Source organism: Cupressus sempervirens, chromosome 5 (genome assembly GCF_028749045.1).
Source record: "Cupressus sempervirens isolate cs-2001-9-10 chromosome 5, ASM2874904v1, whole genome shotgun sequence".
NCBI classification, from domain to species: Eukaryota; Viridiplantae; Streptophyta; class Pinopsida; order Cupressales; family Cupressaceae; genus Cupressus; species Cupressus sempervirens.
The window spans coordinates 132,673,129-132,685,116 of NC_143122.1; the positions used below are offsets into that span (position 1 = coordinate 132,673,129).

The following is an 11,988-nucleotide window of genomic DNA, read 5'->3' on the forward strand; positions in this document are numbered from 1 at the left end:
CTTCTGGAACCTAAGTTCTTATCCTTGGGTCCCTAGAATTGCTCTAAAGGGAATATAAACAGCAAGAAATGCTGGTCTTCTGGAACCTAAGCTCTCATTCTTGGGTCCCTAGAAATGCTCTAAAGGGGTAACATGGGCACTGCCAAGGTTGTAGGAGATCTTTTCTATAACAGTGCAACCTGCCTTAAATATGCTTTGGGCTTTGGATCTTCAAGGAAAAATATTGCTTCAGTGCAGTACCTTAATCTTAGCTAAGGACAGCAGAATCAATTCACTGAAAGTTCTGGATAATCCCAGTATATTGTTAGTCCTGTGAACAAGGATTTCTATAAACATATTACTACCATATATTGCTAGGGTCGTTTTGCTTATTCTCAAACAATTTCCTTACGTGATATCACAACACATCCATCAAAAGTATTATAAAATAAGAGACAGCTCAAATAACACAGAAGTTAATCTGAGATTTTGAGATGTTTAAATGTTGCATCCTTTGGCTGCTCCACTCGCCTTTTGATGAAATTGTTCCAGTTTTTAGCCTGCCTGTTTTTTCTGTACTTTTGTTTCAGTATTTTGAAATTTGGTCTAAGTGCCACAAAATATTCTAGATTAATCATTTTTGCCATGACTACTGGAATGAAGTGTCTCAGCATATGACTTTTCTAGCCTCGCCATGAAAGCTCCTTGCCCTTCTTTTTAACTTCTGTGTCAGCTGATTCTCTTGTAAATTATGAACATGAATAAATTCTTACTTTTGAAAAACAACCTGGTACAGATAACAAAAATTGCAACAAATACAGTTATCAGGTTACTACTTATCTTCCCATCTGTCAATTCTTTGTTTTATTGATCCAAAGTAGCAAATTTTCATTCCAATAGTTGAAACCTCAAATTGGTTGTGGGCATGTTTTTTTAGTCCAAACTACTATTTTGCAATTTACTACTTGGCCAATTTTTACTCACTCCCGTTTCTTCTCAACTTTTATACAATTGCCAAACAAAATCATCACATGTACCAAAAAGCCAATAGTCACAGCCAAAGAACTTTGAAATCAAGTCTAAATCACCAAGAATGCACTCCAAAGCATTTGCATAAAGACTTCGCTCTAATACATTATGTGTTGATATTTAGACAGTATAATCTATTGGACAAGTCAAGCCTTGAAAAAAGGCAAACTTTATGTGACAAACCAAATCATAGCACAATAGAAACTGGCAATGTGGCATCCACATTGAAAAACCAATCAACTCCTCACAATCATATTTCATGATCATCAAATTATGTTTGTATTCCCTCATTTAATTATATATAGAACAGCACAAATATAGGACAAACTAATTGTGCCACCATAGCCATCTATCTTTATTATTTCGAAATATACTTTCATTCTGTCCTTCAAACCATTTTTGAGATAAAAATTAGAAAAATTGTTGCAACCAAGCAATTTGATCTTGCCTACCAATAGGACAACTCTGATACATCAGATAAAGGTATTGACCTTCACTTAGCTTTAATTAAGCCTGGGGACAATATTAAGAAAATCTCACAAAAAGTAAAAGCCAAGAAAATGACCAAATGTACTGCCAATTTCGGTGGACCACATTTCTCCAATAAACTAATGTCTCTTGACATATCTTTACATTTAATAATAACTGGCCTTGTTTCAATGACATATGGGACCCTAAAGTATATATCTCCTCCCTACTTTGATGCACTTGTTTGTAGAATGTACCCTTGTAAAACCCATAACATGTATAAATTAACAATGTCTCCTTTCTCCCAATTTGGGTATAGTACATGTCATTAACATCTCAAGTGCACATAACATCCAATTTACTTTTTTGCACTTATCTTGCCCATAAATTCCATAAAATTTGTCAGTTCAATCACATATCTTAGTGCAGATCTGAGCAAAAACATCTGAATTCTTTTTCCAATAAATGCTCCCAACTTCATCACCAGGCAACCGATATGCCGAAAAAGCTGAAATAATCTTAAGGACTTCAATGTAACAAAAATTTCCGAGTTTATTTTTCCCAAAAATGATCTCAACTTTATGACCAAGGGAATAAAAAGCCTCTAAGCTGGCAGAAACACAAGGACTTCAATGCACTGTACAACAATACTTGCCTCTAGCATGTGCCAGGCATATTTCTTTAGAAGTAGAGATCAAAAGAACACAGATGCACAAGTCAGGAAATAGAGTTAAGGCATATAAAGCCATCTTCCAAATTATCTTTACTATTTGTCAGTCTATGTGCCACATACGCATTCATTTAATCCATCCAAAAAGTATTGGGAATAGTATTTAGAAAAAGTAAACTTAGTCTCAGAAAAGAAACCAATTAAGTGAAATGGCTCCAATGCATTCTGGTAAGTCCAGCATCATGACTATATATTGCGGCATTCAAACTTGACCATCCTCATTATAAACATAGCCAAACTGTCGTCATACTGCGACTCATTCTGCAGATTCAGTATATCCAACAAGCATCAATTTTTCACTAATGCAAATTTCAAATTTCCAAATACAATCTTCCCATGGCACACACCCTTCATATACAATATTACCACCAAGTTTTGATTAATGTCCAAACAAATTATCACATATTTTGGATGTCTCTTCTCTACAAGTTAAAATGATAAATTATCGTAATAAGTAGGTAAATTGTTTGGGCATCCAACAATGCTACACCTTTCTTACTCGTCAATTCAATATATGTAGCTTAAAATCAAATGAAAATGAACCACACTATGTAAATGTTGAACAAGATTGGCAAATCATTATCTTCAATACATTCCACGCTGACAATATCCCCAAGTACAACTGTAAAGGCCTTCCTCCATATATCTCAGGTTCCAATGATCTTAAGAAAATATAGGAAATTCCAGTAACCTGTGCACCCTTTTAACATCTGCCCCAATTTACACTAAATTTCAGAGACCACAAAAAACTCCTGCAATTAAATCCTTTTGAATAACTCTGCATTTTTCAAATATTCGTTATCAGATGCTTATCTCAAATGACATTACAAAGCAATCCCAAATACTTTATCACAAAGTTGTATTGCTATAATTGAAAACAAAGGAAAGAAAATATATAAATTCAACAAAAAAGAAATAACTCCAGTTAGCACAAGCAATCTCAGTCAAACAAGTGTAGTGCATGAATCACTGCAAGGTTGGTTTTTAAAAATGAAAAGTTAAGAGCTTACAAGTGTTGCACTCTAATAATAGGAGCCACCTCCCAGTGTACGGCTGCCTCCATAAAGCGATGAATAAGAACTACCACCCACCTGCAGTTTCATGTTTTTTAAACCACGAAATGTAAAAATATAAAAAATGATCAACTTTTAACCTTATGTTTTCAACTGTATTGAAGTTAAAAAATCCCAAGCATTTGGAACTAGACTCTTACATCTGAACGATAGTAATCACTAGTCCCCGCATAGCCAGAGGAATAGAGTCCAGCACCAGTTCCAACAGAGTCTTCAAATAAGAAAATTAACCAAAATTATTTAGGAATATGCATTTGTGTAAAAGGAACAAAATTCAAGCACGTACTTGAAAAGTGCTAACCTGCTGCAAGACCGTCATATGTAGTGGCAAGTGTTTGATGACCTGAATAACGTGTACCACTGGAAACAGGACCAGAATAATCATAACGAGTTCGAGCATGACCTCTACCAGGATCAACATATCCTGAATGTTCATCCTGATACAAAGAATAATTCCATTCATTTTATTGTCAATTATATGTTGGAAATTCCTAATCTCTAGTGCATACACATTCATTGCCTTATCAAAATAGAAATTTCATTTTATACCACTGCAGCATATGGGCGCTTCATTCCAGGATTGACATCCTCGTATGTGTATGTATCAGGTCTAAGGCGAGTGTCCTCGAGATCTCTGTCCAAGCGTCTGCTATAGAGGTCTTCGGAGGGTGGAAATGATTGCCTTCTTGGTAGGGCAGCCCTTGCTCCAGCATGTGGCAAACTGCTGCGTCTTGGCACATAACTAGGCTTGTATGCTATTGGTCTGGTTCCAGAAACAGACCTGCTGACATAGTCTTCGCCCACTCTAGCAGCAGCTGAAGTTCGACGATAATATGCATCACTCTGTCTTGAGTAACCTCTATGAGAACCCCTTCTTAAAGTCCCTACATCTCAATAGAATTGTTCAAATATTAACACTAAGCATCATTAACTCAATGACCAGGCATAAGCGAATTCAATAGATTTTAACTTATACTCAATGTGATGCATAGATCTTTCATACAATTCATTTTAGACAAAATGGAAAATCAGTAATCACTAATACCTGCAGGTCGTCGAGCTCGACCGCTAGTGGTCTGCCTTTCATCTCGAATAAGCTGTTCACGGAAAGTACGAAATAGATCATTTACATCATCATCATCTCTCACTGACAATCTTCCACCATGACTTTTAAGTCCTCGACCATGCCCTCTCGATATAAAACCCCTCCCTCGTGTCATCCCTATTTTCTTGAAAGGGTATCTTTCACCAACTCCAAGCTTCCTCCAACCTAACAGAACGTTAATTGTGTTAACTAACAATCCATAGGTAAAACCCTCTAGTTAACAAGCTTTTTTGCAGAATAAACACTGGTAAAACTCACCTGGTCTAGTTCGAATGCCAATGCCAGTGTGGCCAATGGGAAATCCTCCACGCATTCCCCCTTTCACTGCTTGACTCTTTGGAAGTGGATTAGCAAGTCTAACTTTGACCTTTAACTGTCAAGACATACCAACCATTAGAAATGTGATTATAAAATGGAAAATGACAATGTTTTCCACAGGGAACCAAAAGGGATATTTACTGAATAAGGATGCAATCACCTTAGCCTCTCCTTCAATAATCATAGTGTTATTTAAACCTTCGATGCATGCAAGAGCTTGCTTGTGACTTGCAAAATTTACAAATCCAAAATCCCTTCGCTTTGCAGTTGGCATGTTACGAGACAGCACAACTTTTTCTATTTCTCCGAACGCTCTCAGGTGTTCCTTCACTCGGTCTTCATCCCAAAATTGTGGAAGTCCATCAACAAAAACTGATTTCACCTACATTAAGAAAATCTACAATAAATTTGTGTTTCTTACTTTTAAATGATAGAACCAATAACTGAAAAAAAAAAGACAAAAATATCAAAGCAACTACCGAAATAAAAAAAGAATTGGATTTTACAATTCAAAGACAAACCTGGGCCATAACCTCTGCATCCGGCTCACGAAGGGGCTCAGCAAATGCCACTTTGGCAGTTCTGTCACCTCCAAAAATAACATCTGGCTTCTGAAGCCGTTTGTATGCATTCATTGCATCCATATGGGTGCCAAACTCAAGGAAGGCAAACCCACGACTTAACCCTTCATTCTGAGTATCACCAACCAAAGTGATCTCTTCCAGACCTTCTATTCCATAATCCTTAAGCTTCTTTTTTACCTGCAAATTCAAGCCACTTGAATGAGAACCAAAATGCCATTGTCAATATAGAAAAGATATTTTACTAAATAAACTATAAAGTATAGATCACTCAGTTGGCCAACAAACGTTGCAAAGTTAGAATCTTACTGCTTCCTTTGTCCATGTCTTGCAAATGTTACCCAAAAAAAGAGTATCATTGTCCTCACTGGGAGCCACACCAACACGCTTTCCTCGAATCTGAAAAATGTAATTCATTTAAATTTCATTTACATTTTCAGTTACTTAATTTGAATGCTTGTAAGTTTTTGTTGATATAATATTCATTAATTGTGAGTCATTAAATGTATTAGAAAATATCTAAATTTTAAAATAAATAAAAAATCAACATTGAACCAGAAGAATCCGGTACTTTTGATGATGGAAAAAAACACATACGCTAGCATTTTTGAGCTCAGCTACAGCACGCTTTGCTTCTTCTGTGGTTGCGAATCCAACAAATGCAAAACCTTTATTTTTATTTGTTAGTGGATTCCTCAATAAGCGGACTTCAACTACATCTCCTACTTGTGCAAACACCTTCCTTAGATCCTCTTCAACTGCATCCTTGTCCAGTCCTCCGACAAAAACCTCAAGCTCCTTTTTTCTTCTCCTTTCCTGTACAACAGCTGGCATTTCAATTTCATGATGTTCCACATCTTCCTCAAGTTCATCTTCGCCTGCCTCAGCATCCTCATAATTACCCTCATCCTCCTCACCCTCTGCTTCTTCATACCCTTCTTCACCATCGTATTCTTCAATTCCCTCACCTTCATGCTCTGGATCCTCATGGTCCACTTCTTCCTCGCCTTCCTCACCACCAGACCCCTCTACAGATTCCATGGCTACCTCGGGATCATGCTGACTTTCTACAACATTTTCTGCCTTGGAGTCACTGCCCTCTACAACAACTTTATTGGATAGAGAATCTTCTTTGGATTTACCAGTGCATGCAGTTAGTTTCTCATCCATTTTAACCTCTTTCTGTCCTGCCTTAACTACATGTTTCTGTTTCTCCTCACTGGGGCCAGAATTTTTCACCTGGGAATGAGCCAAAGGATTCGTAGATTTGGGTTTAGAAGCATCAATTCCTTTTGTCTTCGATGTTACAGCAGTTTTTGTCTTTGCATCTGCACCAACTTTGTCCACTGTTGTAACTTTCTTTTCTTCTGGTTTAGGTGGTCTTGTATTTCCTTTAACATCATTGGCCCCTGGTAATTTCAAAAATAAAACAGATCACTTTCCATTACATTATAAGATATGATATATATACAATTGAAATGGCATCTAAAATCAGAAACCACAATCAATCAATGCTAAGTTAATCAAGAAGGCAAAAAATAATATCCAATGAACATAGTAATTTATTGTTAGAGACAGGAAAAAACCTTCTGCTGGGGTTTTAACACTTGCTGCTGATTTAGAACTCGAGGCTTTTGATGTTGTCTGCTTGCCTTGATCGTCAGTTATTGATACCTTTCCTTCAGGCGTTGGTTCAGTAATTTTCTCAGTAGAAACAGCTGCGGATTCTTTGATGGAATCTGAAGTATCCGTTTTTGAAGGGGTTTTACCAACTCCTTTCTTCAGAAGTAGCTTATTTGCTGAATCAGAATTTGGTTCAGGATTGGCACTACGAGTCCTCATAGTAGAAACCTCAAATAAGTGGAGATCTGTAGAAAAAGAAAAGAACAGGGACAACTTGAAATTGATTTCCTCTAGGCCAGTAAAACACTAGAAATAAAATGTAAGAGTTCAATTCCTTCAATTACAGTTTGTAGGCTATGGCTCGTTATAATTTATTGCTAAACACCAATCGAAATTAATAATACAATCTAAATATTTGTCCCCTGGCCTGTGGCATCAATAAGATGAGGGGTGAGATGTAGATTAGCTAAAAAGGGTGCAATTACCACGGGTTCATTAGAATAAACGAGATTCAAAAAGAAGTATGGCTGGAAGGCAAGGAAACACAACCTTAAAGTGTGTCGGGTGAGCGTTGATAGGACAATTCACGCGCAAGATTATAAAATGCCACAAGATGCTAATGAGGCTTCCTAAGCTCGAAACTTAGCTGGTCAGTGGAAGATGCCATTTACCTTCGCGAGGATACTACAGTTACAGATAATGGTCAGAAAAATGGTCAAAAGAAACCCTTTCAAAAAAAATGGTAATCATAATCACCCATGATAAGTTGGAAAAAGGCAACCAAAAACCTTTCAAATTTCTTTGAATCTACATCCCTCTAAGTAAACAAATATGGCTTTCGATTTTTTTATGAATCTCCATCCGCATAACAAACATTTTAACTAAGAGCAAGATTTTAGATAGAAGAAAGAGGTGCCCTAATTAGCTGCACCATGCTCTTGCCCAGAGCAAAACGGCCAAAATCAGTAAAATGATAAACAGACAACAACTGAAATAAGTTAAAAGAAAGCGATTAATGTGGATTCTCATACCTTCGAAATCGTCTACAATGGTATGTGTGTGTATCAGCGATCGAAAGTCTTATTTAGGGTTTTGTTGGACTGGTGAAGTTTCTTATTGGGCTTCGCATTTGATGTTATTGTAGAAAGATTGGCATCCGTCAGTGAATGTTTATACACTTTTGGATGGATTAAAAAATCAAAAGGCGAAAGAGGCACCAGACGTCGTCTAACGTTGAATTGGAAATTCTTATTTATTCTTTTCTTAGCGTCTGTTTGGTTGCTGGAATATGATTCCAGAATTGGCATCTAGAATTCTTGATTTCAGATTCTGGTACTTGAAATCCAGATTTCGGTTTTAGAAATTTGATTTTGGCCTCTTTGGTTAACCAATAATTCAATATGAGAATACACATTTCCTATGTTTGGTTACACATTTAGAACTTGAATTGGAATACCAACATGAACAAGTTTTTTTTTTAAAGATGAATGAAACTTATTTTTAATACATCATTTTAGCGTGATTAAAATATACCTTACACATTATATGATTTTAAAGCCATTATATTTATTGTCATTAAAATTGTGGAAAATACTTAGTCCACCAAAATAAAACTACATTGATTTATAAATTGTTGTGATATTACTAAAAAAATGATTGAATATTTGTATACAAAACAAGAGCTCTTTGAGAGCTTGAGTCCCTGCCTTATGCAAGGAGTGGAAGGTATCCAAGGCATATGGTACTTGTCATTGCACAACACATATTACGAGGTGTTAACAATTCACGTCTCAGAAGAGGTGGTACTTGTCATTGCACGACACATATTGCCAGTGTTAATAATGTAATTTGCATTGATAATATTTAATTTAAAATGGATAATTTTAAGTTATATGTAAAATACAAAAGTATAAATTTTTTGTAGTTTATATAATATGTGAATTTAGTGCTAAATATGAATAATACTACTAATTTTTAATAACTTTATAATTAATTATTTTGAAGAAAATTGTAGAATCTGAGACCAACCAAATCTCAAATTTTATCTAAATTTTGTATTGTAAAATCTAATATAAAATAGAAAACGCAAATATGCTTCTAATAATACAAATATATAAAATGTAAGGTTCAAAAAAATAGAAATAAATATAATATAACATTTGTGAAATATAAAATATCTTTTAATTTAACTAGAACAATTTAAGTTGTAAGAAACAAAAATAAAAAATATTGTACAATATTTAAACAAAATAATATTTAAAATGAGTTAGAATATATAAGAATTGCTGAACATCTTTATATTATTTGTATATTACAAATATTTTTGACACAACATAAAATACATTTTATTTATAATTTCTCATATTTCAAATTTTCATATAATTATCTTGAGATTGTTAATTTTGGAAAAAAAAAAGTCTAATAATTTCAAAATTTAAATTAGGAACTAAATTAAATTTACAAATTTTCTTTTAAGTTAACTCATAAAACTAATTTCTATCTTTATTTAATCGTTGTCACATAAGGTTCCAATATATAAGGTCGAGTAAGAGGCCAAAAGGCAACGCAAAACATGTAATAAAATTTTATATGTATTAAGCTCATTGTTGAAAAAGGCTACAAAATACAAGATCGAATAAGAGGCCAATAATTACATATAGAAGGTAGCGTAAAAAGATTATTTCAGCCTCTCATACCTTAAACATTTTACACATTTCATCTTTTATCATTGAACCAATGTTAGCCCTGGCCACCTCTTGTGTCTTACACATTTTCTATTGATTTTTTTCATTATGAGTAGTTGTAGAGTCAAACCACTTGAAATGTACACAACCTTTGTTCCCCTACAATACAAAATATTAGTTCATACTAAAGAGATTACATGTCATTAGTTTGAAACATACAATATATAACATGTCATAATTAATAATCTTTTTACTCTTAGGACAACACCAAAATTTGCACCTAAGATTTTTGCTCATGCATGACACATTTAATATGCACGCCCCAATACCACATGGGCAAATTATAAATGGGCACAACTTTCGAATCCATGAATCCTATATCAAAAAACAATGCACCATATCTTAATTGGTGTAGAGGCCAAACAAGCATATAAACATTCAGGATATCAGTTGCAAGGAGGATTTATGTTGTTATTACGTACTAATGTTTAAATGTTATGTAATAAATAGTATGATAAAATGTTTATCAAGTGGCTAAGATGACCTTAACTTGTTTCAACTTTACTTGGTAGCAAAGATAAACTTGTGATGGTCTTAGATTAGTGGACTCTTCACTGTTGGCATTCATCGCTTTAAAGGCTTCAAAAGAAAACATTGTGGATAATCTATACTACATTCATAGCTGGAGTACGCTCATTGTTGAATGAGTAAACAATTTGCAATTTGAAATAACAATAATAGAGTTTTCCCTTACTTCTTGTGGATGTATTCAACAAATTATATTTTATTCTTTTTTAACACAAACTCCAAACCTCCAAAGCACATTTTATGGTTGTGTTGATCCAACCACTGATTTTACATTTTTCGAGCTTGAAGAGTGAGATTGAAATTTTAGGAAACAAATAACATAGATGCACAATAGCCTTAAAGTTACAATAGCTTCAACTATGGCAAACTTCATGAAGTTCAGATGAATTTGATTTATGGTTGTGTTGAACCAACTACTGGTTATATTTTGCTTACAGATTTTAGAATTTGAAGGAAGAAATTGAAATTTTAGAAAACAAAGAACATAGATGCACAATAGCTTGAGATCAAATTGATCTAGCTCCAACTGCACCATATTTCATGGAAGCTCAATACACAGAAAATTTAAACACGACACCCTTCTTCCAAATGATTTCTAGATAAAATGCATTAGATTAGATTGAAGTATGTGAATACCACTCTTCCACATGACTTGAAGATCAAACTTGTGAAATAAATCTAATGGGTTGAAAACTTAATACCACATGCACATGTGGGGACATGAATCACAATATAGGAAAGGCTGTGAATCACTTGCATAGCCTTGAAGTTCTTAGCGGTGCTGAGAACGGTGGGTGTTGTAAACAATCATAAATAGTGATAAACAACTTTAGATCAGTCATCATATAATTCATGATATATTTATGACTAGTCTACATCCTAGTAATTGGATTCACATATAAAGATAACAAATCAAAAACTTAATAATGTAATATCAAGTGAATAAGACTATATTCAGATCATTATAACTTAATAGTGTCAACATAAATTAATGTTCTACATGATGTATCCAAAGTTTCCAATAAACAAATGATAAAATTCTGAAAATCCTTGGTCATATCCATCAAACGGGATGTGAACCCACAAAATTTAGTAACATTTAACAGTTATAAAATCAACCTCAATAGTATATAAACAACAATAAAGGTACTAAATCCGTAAAAACTTTATTCTAACATATTCAGCTCTCTCCTCTTAATTCATTATTAAGAACCCTTTGGCTTTATCAGGATCAGCCATAAAGGTGTCAAATGCTACAATCAAATCACTAGTACTAAGTTCATTGGTGGCTTTTAATGCAACATAGACATCTTGTAAATCTTTTAGCTTACCCTCTTCAACCAATTCAATAAATTGAGGCTAGAAAAAGGCAACCAAAAACTTTTCAAATTTCTTTGAATCTACAGCCCTCTAAGTAAACAAATATGGCTTTTGATTTTTTGTGAATCTACATCTGCATAACAAACATTTTAACTAATAGAAAGATTTTAGATAGAAGAAAGAGGTGCCCTAATTAGCTGCACCATGTTCTTGCCCAGAGCAAAACAACCAAAATTAGTAAAATGTTAAATAGACAACAACTGAAATAAGTTAAAAGAAAGCAATTAATGTGGATTATCATACCTTCAAAATCATCTACAATGGTATGTGTGTGTATCAGCAATCGAAAGTCTTATTTAGGGTTTTGTTGGACTGGCTGAAATTTCTTATTGGGCTTTGCATTGGATGTAATTGTAGAAAGATTGGCATATGTTAGTGAATGATTATACACTTTTGGATGGATTAAAAAATCAAAAGCAAAAGAGGCACC

At 34.2% G+C, this 11,988-nt stretch overlaps 1 protein-coding gene across 2 annotated transcripts; it reads right to left on the reverse strand.

Moving 5' to 3' along the window:
* Window positions 1-2,555: 2,555 nt before the first annotated feature.
* Window positions 2,556-8,272, reverse strand: LOC149554849 (uncharacterized). Of its 2 annotated transcripts, XM_089828862.1 has the most exons (14): window positions 7,938-8,131; window positions 7,456-7,590; window positions 6,870-7,151; window positions 5,881-6,692; window positions 5,593-5,682; window positions 5,224-5,463; window positions 4,863-5,084; window positions 4,643-4,757; window positions 4,325-4,549; window positions 3,829-4,163; window positions 3,581-3,716; window positions 3,420-3,490; window positions 3,217-3,297; window positions 2,556-2,984 (listed from the first exon to the last, which is right to left on the reverse strand). In XM_089828862.1, the coding sequence occupies exons 3-13, from the start codon at window positions 7,123-7,125 to the stop codon at window positions 3,229-3,231; spliced, it is 2,571 nt and encodes an 856-aa protein (XP_089684988.1). In that variant the 5' UTR covers window positions 7,126-7,151; window positions 7,456-7,590; window positions 7,938-8,131; the 3' UTR covers window positions 2,556-2,984; window positions 3,217-3,228. The 2 variants fall into 2 exon arrangements, with proteins under 2 accessions (XP_089684988.1, XP_089684987.1); XM_089828861.1 differs by lacking the exon at window positions 7,456-7,590 and having other exon boundaries at window positions 7,938-8,272.
* Between the last annotated feature and the right edge of the window lie 3,716 nt (window positions 8,273-11,988).